This window comes from Muscardinus avellanarius (assembly GCF_963383645.1).
Source record: "Muscardinus avellanarius genome assembly, chromosome: 6".
Taxonomy (NCBI): Eukaryota; Metazoa; Chordata; class Mammalia; order Rodentia; family Gliridae; genus Muscardinus; species Muscardinus avellanarius.
The window spans coordinates 98,773,786-98,794,450 of record NC_137791.1 but is presented as its reverse complement, the minus strand read 5'-3'; the positions used below and the strand labels follow the sequence as shown (position 1 = coordinate 98,794,450).

The window sequence follows — 20,665 nt, the reverse complement described above, 5'->3', positions numbered from 1 at the left end:
GCTACACGTACATACCTTTCTCCTACACTGATGCTTCTGACAGTCACGCATCTTAACACATTTAGTTTCACACAAATAAGGTTTATGACATGGCATTCGTTTCGTATGCTTCCCACAGCGACAATGCTTTTCCACTTCCTAGAACAATCCAAAGAATAGTATTAAAACTTACTTCTGCTAATATACTAGTTTTCCACATTGCAACATTTTAATTATTAAAACATGAACAAAAACCATAATAGCAAATTTGTATGAAACCCTCTACCAAAACCAAAGCCAAGTCCTCTAAAATACTTGTTCTATCTCATTTGTTCCAAAAAGGACTTCTTACAAATTTATTACAAATTAAATAGTAAATAATAAAAAATTTATCATAGCTGGGTATGATGGTATATGCCTATAATTCCGGTACTTAGGAAGCTGAGAAAGGGGGATAACAGGTTCAAGGCCAGCCTCAGCAACTTAGTGAGACCCTTTACCAAAATAAAAAATAGGTTCAGGGGTATAGCTCAGAGGAGACTGACTCTGGGTTCAACCTCTAATACAAAAAAAAATTTTTTTAAATATCTTTTTTTTAAACTACACATCTATACATTTTTCTTAGTAGAACAAGAAAACTGATTTATCTAATAACCTAACTTGTTGGCTTTGTATGGTCAAATCCAAAATGGCATATATAACTTTAAATTCTCAAATCTAAGCATGTGTTTCTTTCCATCATCACTAGGCCTAATTCATCACCACTCTTGGGATAAAAAACCCCACACTAGACTATAATGGTAAAAACATTACCAACCAAAAACAAAAGGTAACATACTATCTTGCCTCTTACCATAAATATTGTCATATATATCACATCAATGCATATGGAAGTAAATAATGGACAACAATCACGGAACAATCTCACTTGACATATTATGATATGCAGCTCTTAAAAGTAACTACTATGCCAGGAGTGATGGCGCACGTTTGTAATCCCCACGCTTGGGAGGCGGAGACAGGAGGATCACGCAGGTTGAAAGCCAGCCTCGCTGGCTCAGGAGACCCTGTTTCCAAATTAAAAAAAAAAAAAAAAAAAAAAAAATATATATATATATATATATATATATATATAATAGGTCTGGGAGTATAGCCCGGAGGTAGAAGGGTTTCCAGGAACCCCAGTACCACACACACACACACACACACAAAAGTAATTACTACAAGCCAGATGTGGTGGCAAATGCTTGTAATATACCAGTACTTGGAAGGCTGATTTAGTAGGATCACAGTTCATAGCCATCCTTAGTAGGTCTCTCTGCAATTTAGTAGATCCTATTTCTAAATTAAAAAAAAAAAATTAAATAGGGCTGGGGGTATAGCTCAGAGGTAGAATGCCCAAGTTCCATCTCTAGTACCATACACACACATACACACATACACACACACACACACACACACACACACACACACAATTATCTTTAAAAGACTTTACTAACTTGTCTACACGTTTCACAGGGACCTCTATGACAACGCTGTGAACATCTATGGATTCCACATTCAAGTACTTTGTCACAACTGTCTCCACAAGTTGGTACATCTTCTGTACAAGGCAAAGAAAACTCTGAAAGCAAACAAAATGCCAGTTAATATATTGTTATCAACCATTAAAAAAGTACCATGTTCTTAGGCTCCCTAAAGATCATAGCATTTCCAACTATAAATTTTTATATGCATGTAATTATTGGGGGGAAATTAACTTTAATGAAAATAACTCCTAATATTTGTGAGATTTATTTTTTTTTAATTTGACATGGGACAAATAACCATTCTCAAGAAACACCTTTGCATGTGCTAGCAACTTTAGAAATAATTATCTAAAGAAATGAGGTGAAAAATTTTCATAATCACAAAATTATTTTTTTAAAAGTTTGCTCTTGCTAGGCATGGTGGTGCACTATTTCAATACCAGCATTTGGGAGGCAGGGACCAGAGGACCACAGTTCGCAGACAGCCTCAGTTACTTAGCGAGGCCCTTCACAACTCAATGAGAACCTGTTTCAAAAAATAAAAAGACCAGCCAGGCGTGGTGGAACACGCTTGTAATCCCAGCGTTGGGGAGGCTGAGACTGGAGGTTCGCGGTTCACGGTCAGCCTCAGCTACTTAGTGAGGCCCTCCGCAACTTAGTGAGACCCTGTCTCAAAATAAAAAATAAAAATAGGGCAGGGGGTATAGCTCAGAGGTAGAATGCCCCTGGGTTCCATCCCCAGTACCACACACACAAAAAAAAAGTTTGTTCTTAAATTTACAAGATTAATAAAACAGATTTTAAAACATAAACTTATTTCTAACAAACATGACAGTATTAGAAACATTAACAAATAATGCATACTATTATTGGTAGCATCAAGGAAGCTGACACAAACTATAATCCAACTTTGCCTTTATCACAAAGCTGCCAAAAACAAATTCACCTATAACCTAATATGCAATAATGACTATGGCACAGCATCCCCACTGAATGGTCCATTTGTAACAATTGATAAACTTACAATGATATATATCATAATCACCCAAGTACTGTAGCTTATACTCTTTATGTTAAACATCTTATGGGTTTGAACACATGTATAATGACATGAATTCAGCACTATAGTATCATCCAGAGTACTTTCACTGCCCTAAAAATCCTCCATGCTTTACCAATGATCACTCCCTCTCCCTAATCCCTGGTAACCACTGATCTTCACACTGTCCCCATAGTTTTAGCTTTTTCAGATTAGCTTCTTTCCCTTAGTAATGATGATCTAAGTTTCCTCCACATCTCTTGATGACTGAATAGCTCATTTTCTTAAAAAAAAAAAAAGTCTTACTTGATTTCTGACATGGACAGAATCTTTTCCCAGATCGAGGGCATTCTCCACAAGCACCCACATGGCAAACCTGCTCACATGTATGATTACCACATGGCAGTGTTTTCCCACATACCTAAAATGAATAGAGCACTGAAGATTTAGAAGTTAACAAAGCAGACTTTGTATAACATAATCCATTTTCAATCACAAATAAACAACTTCATGCCCCTCACGGTGTTATATACATATACACACACATGCACATCTATACACTCATACATGTGTATATTTTAAAATATAATGAAAGAAAAAAGTATATACATCTTCATATGACCATCCACCAAAGACTTCCAAACAGTACTAAAACCATGCCAACTTCAACACAAACAACCTTAAAAGAAAAATCCTACTTCCTCAAAGGGATTAACTCAAGAAGGGGGAAGAGGTTAGTTAAGGAAAAGGGAGAGAGAAAAAGGGAATGAAAATAAGTAAAACTGTACTGAATTCAGAATTCAACAAATAGCTGCTACTTTGAAAATTTTTCTTCCTTCCAGTAACTAAGATATTACATTGAAAAGTAGTCTTCTAAGCCAGGCGTGGTGGCGCACGCTTGTAATCCCCATGCTTGGGAGACTGAGACAGGAGGATTGCGCAGGTTCAAAGCCAGCCTCAGCTACTTAGTGAGGCTCTCAGCAACTTAGTGAGACCCTGTTTCCAAATAAAGAATAAAACAGATCTGGAAGTGTAGCCCAGAGGTAGAAAAGCCCCTGGGTTCTGCCCCCAGTACCACACACACAAATACAAACACACACACACACACACACACACACACACACACACAAACACAAAGTAGTCTCCTAATACATGATATAGTTCATCTGAGTTCTTATTCTTCCTTACCTTTTATTCAACTAAACCAGTCACTTATACTCTCTGTATTCTTTAATACCCACCCCTCTAAGGTATATACACTTACTTGATCACAGTGCCACAGTGGACTTGCACAACTTCTTTCAGCTACTTTTTTACCACAGACACATTTCTGTCTACTAACCCTTGGACAGGGCTGACAACTTCCTAAAACCAGAATGATAAATTAGCTCACAAACCGTTTGTAAAGGCAACAAAGATTGCTTGGGGTTTTGCTTAATAGTCATACTACCTAACAGGTATTACACGGGCTTTTACCTGCATGACAAGGATTTTCACACTTATGTTGCCCACAAAGCAACTTGCGCCCACATGGCAGCTGACAGGACCATTCCTTGGTGCTACATCTACGAGGGATGGGCTTTGCTTTCTTACAGTAACAAGTAGTTGTGACCATCTTTGGACAAGGAGGGCAGGGACCTGAAATGCAATGAAAGGGAAAGAAAAAAATCAGAAGTCAAAAATTAAACCTTTGAATTCCTATACCTAGCAGTGATTTCCAGAAATCTATCAGGAATTGACCATTTAAAATGCAATCACTTTCAATATCTTCTCACAGCAAACTCAAGTTATCAATTCAAATGTCACAATTATTTTTTTTACCTCAACATTAAAAAGAAAAGGCTACCTAGAGTCAACTAAGAATATAATACGTAACTCACCTGGATGACACAGGAGTAGACATTTATGACCACAAGGAGGTTTAAATTCTCTCTCACATACTTGGCCACATGAATGAGGAACAAGCCATGGATCTAAAGGTGGATCTTCTACTTTTCCACAATAGCAATAGTACCTACTAGGAGTTTCTGATTTTTTGTATTCAAACCTACATTTTGGGCTACAAACAAGATTAAAATTATTAAAGTTCATTTCATTTCTAAAGCAACATAAGAGATAAGAATATAAGTATACCTAGTAACAAACTCTGTTCTATAGCTTTGTGTTAAAGAACTCTCCGTTCCATCGTAATAGTAGTAAAAACTAAAATCTTACTAAAAAACTACTTAATAATCTAGAACAGCTCTGTATGATATAATTTCCTGAGACAATGGAACTGTTTTGGTACTGGTCAATACAGTAGCCACTAACCACATGTGGCATTTGAGGTTTGGCTAATACATACAACTGAGGAAAGATCAGACTTTTTTTTCCTGGTATTATTTATTTTATGTGCCACCGAGCGTGGTGGCGCATGCTTGTAATCCCCGTGCTTGGGAGGCAGAGACAGGAGGATCACGCAGGTTCGAAGCCAGCCTCACTGGCTTAAGAGACCCTGTTTCAAAATAAAAATATAAAAATATGTCTGGGAGTGTAGCCCGGAGGTAGAAGGGTTTCCAGAAACCCCAGTACCACCAAAAATTAAAAATAAATAAATAAATAGCCATATGTGGCTAGATGCTAAGCATTAAACATACATATTCAAAATGTAACCACAAAAAGAAAGCAGCATTAGTTTATACTAACCACTAGAACTTTATTTTTGAAGTAATCACCCAGATTTCTAAAAAGCTTTTTTTTTTAAAGTTTGGTTATGTGGTTTCAAAATATATGTTAGCAAAAGCAAACAGAAGAGCAGTCAGGTTAGAAATGGGCAATACAGTAGCAAGAAACACAAATTATAGAATTAAGGGGAAAAATTTAAAAGTAAACAAATAGTTGTATACTTTTCAGCATCTAATACAAAACAGATTTCTCCTCTCTCTCCCTTCTTCCCCCTCTCTTCTCTCTCCTCCCTTCCTCCTCCTTCTCTCTCTCTCTCTCTCTCTCTCCTTCCCTCCCTCTCTCTCTCTGTATGTGGTACTAGGGATGGAACCCAGGGGCATTCTACCTCCAAGCTCTATGCTTGGCCCTATTTTGTTCTTTATTTTTAAAACGGGGTCTAAGTTGTAGATGGCCTTACAAGTTGCTGAAGGCTGGCTGTGAACCTGTAATCCTCCTGTTTTAGCCTCCTAAGTACTGGGATTACAAGTGTGCACCACCTAACTCAGCTCAAAATAGATACATTTCAAATGGGCTTAAGTCAAAGAAAAGCTCAAACACCACTTTGTATTTTCTGCTAAAGCAGAAAGAATAGTAGCCTACATCTTAAAAATAAGTTTTGGTATTAGAAGCTTCAATCTGTAGCTCTATCAAAAATTCACTTGTAGACCATCATAAATCACTTCATTCCCAAAAGATGCTCAAAGCCTTACAATCTCCCAAACAAATGAGTATATTTAGAATATTCTGGAACAGTTTCACACCATCACTTAAGTTTCTTGTGTATCAAAACCAATGTACTTTCATTGTCATAAGAAAATGTTGTTTCCAAATACATACCACACAAATGTTCAATAAAACTGAGAGATGTGCTCTTGTAATTAACAACCAAAAACAAAATGCCATGTATTATAAATAACTGGCATGTTGTTAATTTTCCTTTACTAAAGGAAAAATGTCTACAATTCCTGTTAGCTACTGTGGAAAGGGAGATGTTTTTTAATAAGCCTGGATATGGATGGCTAAAATTAAGCACACATTAACACTACTCGTCAGCACTGAGATGCAACTTTCAGCAAGGGCAATATTTGCAAATGCATGAGTTGTTTCTTAAATGCCAACAAGAAAATGTGATGATAATAAGCATCTTGTTCATCAACAAGCAATGTTTTAATACAAACACATATTTAAAATTTTTTATTTCCATAAGACAACTAATTTAAAACTTAACATTTTTGCACGCTTGTAATCCCCGCGCTTGGGAGGCTGAGACAGGAGGATCGCGCAGGTTCGAAGCCAGCCTCAGCTACTTAGTGAGGCTCTCAGCAACTTTAGTGAGACCCTGTTTCCAAATAAAATATAAAAATAGGTCTGGGCGTATAGCCCGGAGGTAGATGGCCCTGGATTCCATCCCTAGAAACACACACACACACACACACACACACACACACACACACACACCTACCTAACATTTTCACCAAGTTCTCACTTCATCTTTATGACAATTAAACAAAATGAGTTCTCAGGCAGAAAAAGCCATTTATTTTCTCTCTTAAAAAATTGTAAAATAGCCGAGTGTGGTGGTACATGCTTAAAGACCGCAGGTTCATGGCCAGCATTGGCTACTTAGTGAGGCCTGGTTCAAAATTTAAAAAATTTAAAAACAGGGCTGGAGATGTAGCTCAAAGGTAGAATGCCCCTGAGTTCAAACCCCAGTAACACACACACACACACACACACACACACACACACACACACACACACAATGATATACATAATGCAAAGCATTTTACATAGTTGATTAAATTTTTCCTTCTTTTAAATTTAGGGAAAAAAGTAGTAGTTTATTATTCTCTTAACTGGTAACTTCTTCCCCGATAGCAAAAAGACTACTTAAAATAGAAGGGAGGAAAATAAAGTGTTATGTGAGGTTTAAATTAACCTCAGAATTAACAATTAGAATACCTGCTTTATTTCTGTACCCATTAAAGTACCTCTACCATAAATATATAATATATAATAGCAAAATATACTTTAATGTGAACTATTTCAAAGAAGCAAATATTCAATGAACAGAAAACTAGTAACATCTCCTCCAAAAGCAATACCATAAGACAGAACTCATTTGGAAGAATAGAAAAAGCACCAAATTTAGAAGTCAGAAATTCTAGGTCTCAAATCCTGGCTCTAAGTCTGAAACTATGGTTTCCCTTCAACTAACTTCAATTTCCTCCTTGATAAAAGGCAAGTAAAATCACTGACTGCTAAGAATTATTTTTACAAAGTAATAGGCATGTCTGAAATCTTTTTTTTAACTACACCACCATGATTTTACAAATTTATTAGTATTTACTATAAGGTTTATCTGAAATAAATCCAGGTTTTGTGAAATCTGAATCATATACAATTTGGGGGCTTCTGTTAAGTAAAAAACCCACAGAATTATAAATATAAAATTAGTTACAAAAATGTGAAGACACAGAACTCGTAAGTTTCACAGTTAATCTATACCTCTGAGCTACCAATATGGATAAATTTTTTTTACTGTATTTATTTAGCAGAGATACAGTATTTTTCACTCTACAATTCTTCTTCAAAGTAAAACAGAAGTCTGATATCGAATACTCACCAATAAGAAAAACTAATAATGTAGAAAAATTAATGGTATCAGACAATATATACCTGCTGTTTTGAAATATCAAGGATAAACTTGGGAAGCCTAAAGATCAAAACAGGTTAGATAGCCATGCATGGTGGGGCACACTTGTAATCCCAGCATTCGGGAGGCTGAGACAGGAGGACCACGGTTCACGGACAGCTGAAGCTACTTAGTGAGGCCCTTTGCAACTTACTGAGATCCTGTTTCAAAATAAAGAATGAAAAATAGGGCTGGGCATATAGCTCAGAGGTAGAATGCCCCTGGCTGGGTTCCATCCCCAGTACTACACACACAAAAAAAAAAGTTAAATAATCTTGTACAATGTGAAAGTAATGTACACTAATAGAAATTCATATAGTGATACCAAATGAAGAATGATTTTCAGTCCCACAGAAGAGAAGTTAAAGTTCTCTAAAGGCATAATTAAGTTTTTTTGAAAAAAAATAATCCCTGAATCATTTATTGAAAGAAACTAGTACTCGAAAGAAAAAAAATAAAAGCATTACCAAGGTTCCATGTTGTCAAACCATACGACTAACAGCCAAACATGGATACTGAAACTGCCAATAAAGCAACCTATGACCAATTTTCATTTACTCTACAACTTAAAATTCAACTAATTAAAAAAAGTTACCAAGGCCAAGGATAATCTTTCTTTCCAAAATCATCATCCGTCAAAGAAGACACAAGAAACTGGCTGTCTTTAGCCCACTTCTGAATACAGGGCATATGAAATATACAGAAACATCCCGAACAGCTCCAAACCTAAGACAAAGGTGTCGGAAATTAACCTGATGCAATGATTTTTCTTTGTCAATTCCATAATACTTTAAAAAGAGTATTATACTAAATTATTTCCAACCTGAGGATTAAAGAAGAAACGTTTTCTTTGCAGGAAGCCCTTTGAAGAACCATGTAAGGCATGCCCTGGACTGCCCCAGCCCAGCCCCATTCCTAGTAGGAGGCTGGGGTATTCATCCATCCAGCTATCCTGTGATGGAATGTTGCTCCAAGGGATAGTAACTCCCCAGTACTACACTATCCCTATAGACACACTAAGTCAGTTCCTAAGGAGAATGCTTTGAGGGGGGGAGAATAAAAACCCACAAAGAGCAAGTGTTGAAAATGGAACTGTCAGAGACTATTCATCCACTGCAGGTGAAATCAAACTAGGCCAACCAAAGTCGGGCGTGGTGCTGCACACTTGTAATCCCAGCATTCGGGAGGCTGAGACCAGAGGATCACGGTTTGCAGATAGCTTCAGCTCCATAGTGAGGCCCTCCACAACTTAGTAAGACCCTGTTTCAAAATAGGGCAGAGGGTGTAGCTCAGAGGTAGAATGCTCCTGGGTTCCATCCCCAGACCCGAAAAAAAAAAGTAGGCCAACCAGCTGTGACTCTGAACACCAAAACCAGCCACATCTGCTACATTATCCCCTCTGTTCTAAGCATGTTAGATTTCTGATTCATTCTATATGACCAACACATTTCATCTAGACCAATTTAAGTTTCCTCTTCTCTAGGCAATGTAGCTATATAATAGCAATGGACTGATAGGAGGTCTAAAAGTTGAGTCTCTTGCACTCAGCTGTCACTTCTCTTTAATTGTTTCATTAATGTTCTTTTAAATTTATATATAGATAACTTCACCATTAGTCCACAGCTCCTCCAAGAAGTCAGAATTTTCTCTCCCCAATGACCCCTGTCACTTCCCATGATGCTTTTAAAAGAGAAGAAACTAAGAAATCATTTGTGTCACTGCCAAGTTCTAATTCTGTGAGGGTCTTTTTTTTTCCAGCACAATGAAGTAACAGAGCACATTTTAACATTGCATATTTGTGTAAAACTCTAAAGTACAGATGCTAAAAGTGCCTTATCAAATCAACGTGTGTATTGAAGCTGGTGATACTTCAGATATTAATGTGCCAAAAATACTGGAAGTGCATTTCAAGGTAACATTTTTAAATTTCAGATTTACAAAATGAAGATCAATTCACAAACAAAATTCTCAAATGAAGTATTTTAAAACAGATAAAAGCAAAAATAATGGTTAAGTATTATAAACGCAAATAAGATACTGGGGAGGAGACATATTAATAAAGAGAAAAACTTACTGCTTGGGTTCTCTTCACTGAAGCAATACAAATTAAACATGTCACAGCCCCTGCTTGAAAAGCTTCATTTACATACTGTTTTGTTCGCTCTAATTCACGTATATCTCCATCTTGAAATTTAAAAATTGAGAATCTCATGTTAAGCAACATCTAAAAATAACACACACTTACTAATAGTGTCACGTTATGTGACAACTGTTGCACAATATTAATTGTTCAAAAGAGAAAAAGAGTACCAAATAAGCTGTCAAGAAATTAAATCTATATACTTGATTCAAAAGCAGTACCTCAATTCTCTCAGTATATACTTACATTGATTTGTTAGCATCTTTAACAAATTGGTGGGGGCAAAACCATAGGCAAAAGCATCAAGATGGAAAATAATAAGAGAAAGCAAGAAAGCATTAAAAAAAAAAAACAAAAAGAAAAGAAGCTGGGCGTGGTGGCACAAGCCTGTAATCCCAGCATTCGGGAGGCTGAGACAGGAGAATCGCAGTTCGTGGACAACCTCAGCTACTTAGTGAGGCCCTCGGCAACTCAGTGAGACCCTGTTTCAAAATAAAGAATGAAAAATTGGGCAGGGGCCGTAGCTCGGAGGTCAAATGCCCCTGGGTTCCATCCCCAGACCCGCAAAATAAATTAAATAAATAAATAAATAAATAAATGAATAGAAAGAAAGAAAGAAAAGAAAATCAACAGCGGGAAAGATAATAAAAACTGACACTAAATAGGACTATGTAACATATAAGCATAGGTGTGTGGTGTAGTGTGTTTGGCATTCAGCACATTCTTAAAAACTGCTGAACAAAGAAACCCTAGGGTCATTATGGTACAATAAATATGTTTCATTAAATTCTATTTGATATTTCTACTAAAAAAGGTAGTATAAGCGTTTTAGACAAAAAAACTTCCTAGACTGTGTTTTAAGCAATTATTGAGTACTTATTTGATAGGCACTATACTGTTAGTATTTCCATAGGATTAAGTGAACTATTATTTTCACTTTACAGATAAGAAATATGAAACACAGAATAACTATTTAAGTTTGACTACAAAATGAGCTCTTTATTCTGTTTGTGTTGGTAGTACCGGGAATTGAACCCAGAGGCATTCTACCAGAGCTCCACCCCCAGCCCTTTTATTTTGTATTTTTAGTTTGAGGCAGGGTCTTGCAAGGTACCGCATACACTGGCCTTGAACCTGCGATCCTCCTCAGTCTCCCAAGTACTGAGATCGCAGGGTACACGACCCCAAGCAGAGTGAGGACTCAATCCATACGCTGTGCCCTATAGCAGGGTTATGGCAGGAAGGTTCAAGAAATAACAGGTAACAGCAAATTGAAAGAGAGAACAAGAATGCTAAAGCACAAATGACACCAAAGAGAAGGACTCCCGGTCCCTTCAGTGTAACAAAAGTGTGCCTACATGCCTTCAGTACAAGAAAAACGTTCAATACAGGCTGCCTGAGGCTTCAACAATAGGAGATTAATAGTATAAACTAACCGAAGTACAGAATTTACAATAGTAATAAACTGGTTTAAAAATTTAAGTTGCCAGAAAGAAAAATTAAATAAAAAAGACAGCTTGGATAATTCTTTACATTCTAAAATCATCTAAGTAAACATAGCACTTATAAAAGCTTGTCTTACCATAATATAAACACAAATGTAATCTAGAATATTAAAAAATACATGTAAAGCACTCCTAAAACTCGAAAATTAACAAAGACAATAGCTTTGTCTTAAATAAACACTGGAGTTTTAAAAATAATCTTAAAAGCATAATAATGAAGTTAAGCATTCTTGCTTTGCTTTTCAACACAGATGGCTTTAAAATATATATAACATTTTAAATTTCATCTAATTTGACAGCTTAATCATATAATTTAGAATTTAGAAACAAGATGAATTAGGTTTTTGCAAATAAAGTATAACTTTATAGTTCCAAAATTTATGTTAAATTTCTTTGACACTTGATGAAAGTTTGGCTGCAGAAATAAAGCAGACTACCCAGCATGTCACAGTGGGTAAACATGGCATTTCACATCATGCATTTTAAAAACATCACTCTGGAAACCAAAGAAATATGAGTATGAAGAGGCCAAGACTGGTATTACCAGTTAAAGGCAGATAGAGCAAATTTTTAAAAAATGAATCTTGAGTAAGTTATTAATGTGTGTCAGTTTTTTATTCAACTAATAGTAATAACTTCACAATTGTCATGTAATTTTAATCTATATATTGAACAGCTATAAAATGTGAATTAGGGAGTGATGGTATGTTGGAAAGACAATCAAAATATTAATGGATACTAAAAAAATGCCGTAACACTTTAAAATGAAAACCAAATAAAAATGTATAAAATGTATAAAGCTTAAAAATTCCTTAACACTGATATACTGAGGATATACTGACTTACATTCCTGTATTTCCTGTTCATCTAGAATGGTTTAAGTGAAGTCCTCTTAAAGTACAAATTTTAAGATTACTTTCTCTGAAGGCATCTTGAAGCAAGAAACCTCTAAAACTTAAAGTTCCTTTTTGTCACCTTTTTCCTTGCTAACTTAAACTTCTTAGCCAAAGTTCCTACTCTTAACCCCTTAGCAAGTAAGGAAGATTCCTTAGAAACCTGTTTGAAAATGTTGTTCCTATATTTAGGATCCCATCAGGACACTCAAGCAACTACCAAATCCCCAAACACAGCTCACTCTGTGTGAGGGGAAGAGGCCGACTATATGAATCTCTATACCTGAGGATGTCACTAAGCCTCGTGCTTTTGAATTGCTTTTATTCCATCTTGTACTCAAACTCTGCTGTGCTTCTGATCCTGTTGTACCAACTGTCCTAAATCCTGACAGCATTCAGCTTACTCTTCGCAAGAAAGTTCAGTAATAACTAAGGAACATAGCAGGGACTAGACGAAAGCTGATGTGGTCTTATGACATGAGTGGGGCATTATGCCCAAGGGAAGGCAGGATAAAAAGGCAAGGAAAAGGAAAAACTAAAGTAGCTTCTCTAATAATCAAGCTCATAAAATATATTAAACATTATTAGCAAACAGATATACAGCAAATACCACATGGTAAACACTAATAACTTATTTCATCCTAACTATTCTAGGGTATTTACTATCATTATATCCATTTTACAAAAGAAGAAACAGAGGCCCAGAGATGTTAATTACTATGTCAAACATCATTTAGCCAAAAGGAAAGCTAAGATTCAAACCTTGGCAGTTTGGCTTGATAATCAATGTTCTTAACCACTGTGATACTGATTTTCCCCATAAATAGGTGCAAAAGCAGCAGTCTAATCTACCTCAGATTTTTTTCTACTTTTACATAGAGAATACAATCAGCCTAACAATGGCTCAAAGGCTCAGTAAACTAGATTTAAACCCAGATCTGCCATTTACTAACTGTATAACTCTAGGAGAGTTACTTCTATGCTCAGTTGTTTCTAAAAAAAAAAAAAATTTGTCTTGGTTCTAACAAGGCCCTAAAGTGACAGAAAGAACTGAGCAAGAGTTAAGATATATGTTACTAACATAAGAGTATAAAAACAATAAAATAGCCAGGCGTGGTGGTGCACGCTTGTAATCCCCACGCTTGGGAGGTAAAGACAGGAGGAAGACGCAGGTTCAAAGCCAGACTCACTGGCTTGAGACCCTGTTTCCAAATAAAAATATAAAAAATAGGTCTGGGAATATAGCCTGGAAGTAGAAGGGTTTCCAGGAACCCTAGTACCACCAAAAATAAATAAATAAATAAAATATACATATGATATATTTTATGTTGATAAAAAAGATAAATGTTAAATTATGTTGATAAAAAAGATGATATACATCTAGAAAGTATATAGTATATACTGATAGTCTAAGTATGTATTGGTAGCATATGCAAGAATGTTTCTAATTAATGCCTAAGTATAAACTAGGGGAAGTTTAATAATACCTGTATTTACCTTAAATTAATCTATTTTTAAAATATAATACTGTCAGCCGAGCGTGGTGGCACACGCTTGCAATCCCCGCACTTGGGAGACTGAGACAGGAGGATCACGCAGGTTCGAAGCCAGCTTTAGCTACTTAGTGAGACCCTGTTTCCAAATAAAAAATATAAAATAGGTCTGGGAGTATAGCCTGGAGGTAGAAAGCCTCTAGGTTTCACTCCCAGTACCACAAAAAAAAAAAAAAATATATATATATATATATATATATATATATAATACTGTCATATATAGCCTTAATCACGTTCACCCTCTGTAGGATTAAAATGGCTTGAAAAGCAATCCTGACATATACAACAGATAACATGAATATACACGTCAGATCTGAAGAAATCAAGTTTTTAAAAATAGTATGGAAGTCAAATACAAGTAAGATGTAAGATAAAGTAGTAGGTGAACTGGGTTCAAGACATGATTGGTATGATAAAAAGAGGAAAAAAATAAAGAATAAATTGAAAGGAGTATCCAAAGTCCTCTAGTCCAATCAAATGACAACCAAGGAAACATGCCCTTGCCATCTCTCAAGGAGTTTTGACAGTCCCCTCCAAGCATTCTACTGAAATGCTGATTAAGGTCACAGGAAAAGTATTATAGGAGGCCACTGCCGTACTATTTGTTGTATAGAAAGAGTAATATCAAACAACATACATCTCAAATAGAAAACGTACTAAAATTAAAGTCCGTAACACAACATGCTCATTCTTAAGATACAAAAACTATTCCATACACGGTAAGTGTTACCAAAAAATATCAGAAATATATTTTAATTGATGTCAAAACTTAAAAGAACAATACCTGTTTGAGTAGTGTATGTTACAAATGTATTAGCAACTATTTTCCCCTGTTTTCCTTCAAAATCTTCATCTCCTTCATCTTCAGATGAAGAGCTAAACTGCTCTTCAATGAGTTTTTTGGCTGCAGCTTGATTAGCCTTCTTGATTTCCTCAAATTTTCTCTGAGACATTAGCTCTGTTTAAAACAAATAAAACAAAAAATGGTCTCATTACTACAAATCAAGCTCCTCGAAAACCAAGGTATGATATAACAATACAATATTTCTAAACATGCATTTGAAAGTCACCTTTGGAGCATTCTCTTACTAAAATCTATGAGAAAAAGTACATTGAAATTTCTTGACACAAAGACTACAACAAAAATGTTTGCCTTCATAAGGATCCCAACAAAAGTAAATTGTTATAGAAATAGTCATTAAATAAAGAAAAAATTATAAAGGTGATAAAAAGTATAAAAATGGTAAAAAGTATAAACAGGTTGATGATCAACCTTAAGATAAAAACATTAACAAATATTAAAATGCAATGCTTTTATAATGCACACAGTGATCTCAAGAGGCAGGGGCACATGCTCACTGGAAGCACATCAGAAGCAAGGGGATAGGTGCTTCTTCAAACTACCTTATTCTGAACTACAGCCCAGTCCAACCTAGCAGAGTTTGTGCAGACAGTATTCACTGTGTACCTACTATATTTATAAACAGCTTCTTAGAAAGCTCAAAAATGTTTGACCCTTCATGTGGCTTTTGACACTGTTGGTGATGAAAAATAAATATATTTAACACTGACCCACAATAGATGTTACCACGGAAAATGTGCTTCTTTACATCTTCATTCAAAAGAGAACATGAAATCAGTTTGCATTTGTTCTTCCACTATTCTCCTTAGTACTGTCTGTACCTCTCATTTTGTTATTTGATTAAATAATGCAAAACAGAATTAGACTACTTTACAGCACATATTCCCAACAGACTTCAATCCTCTTCAGAGCAAAGACCAGGGGAATTTTCTTCAAGCAGAAAGTGTTAATAAGCTCTTATGAACAAAACCACAGTTTATGAAAGGAACCACAAACAGTTGAATTCATTAGTGCCCATATTGGACAGATTTTAAATTTACTAAATTACTAATCTAAAATTCACTTTATATGTAAAACTAATGAGCTCTCTTATTTCAGATAAGCTCTCATGTTAGGTGGTGTATTTGTACTTAATAATGTTTTGTCTTTTATTTTCTTGTGAAATATTTTCCTTCTCTTGTTACCGCCAGTTTGGAGATTATTAATCAAAACTGTTATTTCAAGTAAAGCTGGAAGAAAATGTGTACACTGCTAACCTAAAAATATTTGTATACAAGGGAAAAAGTAATAAGATATATGACTTAAAATATAAGTGAGGTGATTAATGTCATTAATCGATAGAAAACTAGCACTTAAAAAAGACTTAAGAAAAAAAAGACTTAAGAAAAAATGCTGAATTGTACAGATAAAATGAAAAACATATATATAACCATATATAACATATATATGACAAATTAATTTCCCTGAAATCCTAAGAAAAGGTACAGGCAAGTTGACAAAACAACCTTTATACATATTATTCCTTATAGGCCAATCTCAATTAGAATATGCTTGCTTGCTTTCTACCCACAAAATCCAAAAAAGTTTACTAAAATTGTTCAGAATTCTCCAAATTGATTCTTCCCCACCACCATCACCACCAGCAGCATTATAAATTCTGTAACTGCAAGCTATGGGAATATCACCCAACTTTAAAATTAGCTTTGGAAAAAAGCTGCTCCTTCTCCCCAAAATAAGATATTGTGAAAAATAAATTCTAGACAAAAAGTAAAATGTCAGTGAGTATTCCCTCAGTCCATGTACAACTGTGTTCCACAGCTCCACTAAAACAAGGTCTTGGGTTGCAAGAATGCCATGAAACACAGATATACTCATGGAAGGCCAGGAAATCTGAAAATAGGAACCACGGGGAAACAAAGTACCACCAAACAGAGTGCTCACAGGGCTTAAACAAGTTAAGTCAATAAAAGAAGACAAATGGCAAAGATGCCAAATGCCAACTGGTTCCAAAAGCTGGAGTGACATATTTAAGATGGCTTTGTCTACTCCCAGTCTGGATAGTATTTCTGTGCCCTCAGCCCAGCTGACCGTTGCCATGCACAAAGATATTAATGCCACAAGATCTTAAAAAGTTAAGTAGATTGTTATGGGATTTTTAAAGAAGAAACAAACGCCAGCAACTAATTCAATTTAAAGTACTGTGGTTAAACAAACAACAGCATGGACTGAAAGACAATTTAAAATTTATGGTCTTGGGATTCTGGTGAACAAAAATGAGTGGCTGGCAGAGTACTGGGCAGATGAGTAACAAAGACAGTATCAACTAAAACGTCCACGAAAGAGCTGTGATGGAAATCTGCCTGAAAGGTTTGAGAAGGGGATCCAATAACAAACTCCCATAGGAGGAAAAACCGTGAATGAGTGAGGGCGAGTGCAGAGGCAGCCCTAACCCGGAGAGGGCCATAAAGAGCATCCAGGTGATCGATCCCAGGCCCGGGGCCATTCTCACCATTGGCCGCGGAAGCCTGCGGGGCTTCAGCTCCCGCGGGCCGGTGCCGGCTACCTGCAGCCGCAGGGGTCGCGGCTCCTCCGGGGCTGGGGCCACCGTGAGCGGCGCCCCCCGGCCCCTTCTCTCGCCCTCCTCCCGCACCGCGGAGAGGGACTCCATTTCCAGGGGAGGGGGCTGCAGTGGCCCGTCCTCGGGCGCGGCCTCGGCCACCGGCCACCTGGCGCCAGGAAGCTTCCATCCCTGCAGAGGAAAAATAAAGAGGAAGGAGGGTTAGGGCGGCGGGTCCCGCGGAGAACCGACGCTGGGGGACGCGGCGCGGGGGCTGAGCGGCCAGGGCCCCCAGGCCTCCAGCAGGTCGCGGCCCGGTCTCTCCAGGAGGGCGAGTCCCCTCCACGCCCGGGCTCGGGAGATGACCGAAAAGAGGACCAGGTGGGGGAATGGACCGGGGAAAAGAGCGCCCAGAGCCGGAGAGGAAGACCTGGGACACAGAAAGCACCTCCTCAGTCTCAGGGAAGTGCGGTGGAAGAAGAGCCGCAAGCTGACCCCACAGCTCCGGCCGGGAACCAACTACAGAAGTGGACCCCAAGGAAAGCTACGTCTCCTTACCGACGGCGCCCGCCCGTGGCGACTACAACTCCCAGAAGACCCCGGGCCTCGGAACGCGTGGCGGCGCCGGCCGCGTCCTTACGCGGAAGCGCGCCAGGAGGGGCGGAGGAGCCCTAATGCGCGTGCGCAGATCTAGACTCCGTGCGGCTGCGAGAACTACAATTCCCGACGTGCTCTCCGGCTCGGGAAGTGTCAATGACCAGATTGGATGCCAGGCGGGGAAGTACTCTTGACCTCACAGCTGCTTTCCTGCAGTTGAATTAAAAGCAGCTGGGAGTGGGAGGAAGTGTCTCGCTTCGGGTTGATGGCTTTGAAAAGGGAAAAACAGCCAGGCGCGGGGGCACACTCTTGTAATCCCAGTACTTGGGAGGCTGAGACAGGAGGGTTGTTTCAAGGCCAGCCTCAGCAACTTAGCAAGACCGTTTCAAAATAAAAAATCGAAATAGCTGGGGTTGTAAATTGGAAGCAGAATGTCCCGGGGTTCAATCCCCAGTACAAAAAGAAAAGGAAGGCCGGGCGTGGTGATGCATGCTTCTACTCTCAGCATTTGGGAGGCTAAAACAGGAGGATCACGGTTCGCGAACAGCCTCAACTACTTAGTGAGGCCCTCTGAAATTCAGCGAGACCGTTTCAAAATGAAGAATAAAAAATAGGGTTAGGGGTGTAGCTCAGAGGTAGAATGCCACTGGGTCCCATCCCCAGGACCGCAAAAATAGGGCCGGGAAAGGAAAGCAGCCTGGACTTTGTGGGAGAGTAGCTCTAGTTGAGAAGGCACCCTTCTGAATTGCAGGGGTGATGCAGAAAAATTCAATGCCTATTACTGGCAGACTTCTTTAGAATTTGCAGCATGCTTTCCATGGAGCCAGCCGGTTTTTACCTACAAGACCTAGAGAACATTATGTTAAGTGAGATCAGCCAAGCACAGAAAGAGAAGGGACGTATGTTTTCTCTAATTTGCCCAAACTAGGGAGCATTGGGGATACCAGAGAGACTCCAGATAATGGAGGGGAAATCTCAGCAAAGCTAGAATGGAAGGATAGGAGAGGAAGAAGGCTGAGGTTGATTAATGGAGAAGCAACATCCAAATATGTGTAAAAGTATGAGTGTCCATGATTTAACCTGGACACTCATTGTTGGGAGGGGGGAAGAGGGGAGAGAGCACCAAGCACAGTCTAAATGTATACCATTTTCAATATGTTCCACATATAAATAAAATTTTAAAATATAAAAAATAAAATAATTTTAATATAAATATATAAATGTATTAAATATAAATATATATTAATATATAATAATTTTAATACAAACATATTAAAATTTAAATAAATACACCTTTGCCCAGCCATTTGAAAATGTAATTTAATTGTGTTTGTTTTTCATTATTAACAAATATTCCTTATAACTTGTTTTTGCTAGGATATCTATACAGTCTCCCCAAATACATTTGTCATTGATAAGTACACTTATGTAAGAATGTTCCATATCAATGTATTGCCTGTCTACACCAGTTCACACTTCTGTAATCATGACTTTTTTTGGGGGGAGGGTATACTAGCGATTTAATCTAAGGGTCCGCTACTACTGAGTTACATCCCTAGCCCTTTTTATTATTTTTTTTTAATTTTGAGACAGTGTCACCTAAACTTCGCAGCTTGAACTTGTGATCCTCACTCCTCTACCTCCCAAGTAACTGGAATTACAACCCCATGGCACCTGGTGGCTCAGCAACTCCTTTTAAACATCTCCACAGAGAGATATATTAAATTGTCATATTTTCTCAATAGAGGGCGCTAGAGAAACATTACAGGAGGGAAGATGTGCTCCTGGTATTTCCAGCGGTCACACAGCATATCCGCCACTTGCAACCTCGCCTGGCCTGGCAGTGACCGTCTCTGACTATCCCTCTCAACATGGAAATTGTCCCGAAAGCCTCCTGTTCATTCTAGCATCCTGGTCCCTAAGTCGCTAAGTGAGTCTAGCAGCTAGTCAGTCACCAGTCATCCCTTCTGCTCACAGATGAGAAGGACTCGCTGTAAGTCAAAAAAGGATGAAGAGTTCATGAAGATGCTCAGAACTGGGGACAATCTTAGGGGAAGAAAAAGATTTGAATGGATGGAAGAATATCGGGACAGCATGAACCAAGTGTAAGAAGTGAGAAAAAAACTGGCCTGTGCTTGAACCAGAAAGAAAAAAACAAAACAAGCAAACAGAAAAAACCCTCCTGAATCCTAAGGCAAAGGTGGTAAATAGGGTGAGAAAAGCTGAACAGTTTGGTCTCAATGTTGACATTAGTAAGAAGCCACTGTGAGATGAAAGAGAAGGGAGGTTGCAAGCCCCCCCCCCCCCACAGGAAAACCAGTGTAGAAATAATGAGATGACTTGAGAAGAGTTTTATGGTACAATGGCTACCTAGAATTAAAATGGCAGCAGGCTTGACCCCTAGTTCACAGATTCATATGAAATGTCATATGACTTTCAAACAACTCTGTTATATTTTGACTTTCAACTATGAAAGTCATAGTCTTTCAAACAACTCTATTATAAATTCAAACTCTAAATTTTATCTTCTCGGGTTTACATGGCAAATTGATGTGTTTATTAATTTAGCCAAAAAAATATTGAGATCCTATTGTGTCCCAGGGACTTTCCAGT

General features: G+C 37.7%; 1 protein-coding gene across 1 annotated transcript; it reads right to left on the bottom strand.

Annotated features, from left to right (window-relative positions):
• Positions 1-8,536: 8,536 nt before the first annotated feature.
• NFXL1 (nuclear transcription factor, X-box binding like 1) lies at positions 8,537-17,645 on the bottom strand (the record flags this gene model as incomplete). The annotated part of the gene is made up of 4 exons (XM_080697391.1): positions 8,537-8,671; positions 10,020-10,129; positions 14,821-14,994; positions 17,393-17,645. 4 exons carry the CDS (start codon positions 17,643-17,645, stop codon positions 8,537-8,539), a joined length of 672 nt encoding a protein of 223 aa, XP_080553517.1.
• Positions 17,646-20,665: the final 3,020 nt, after the last annotated feature.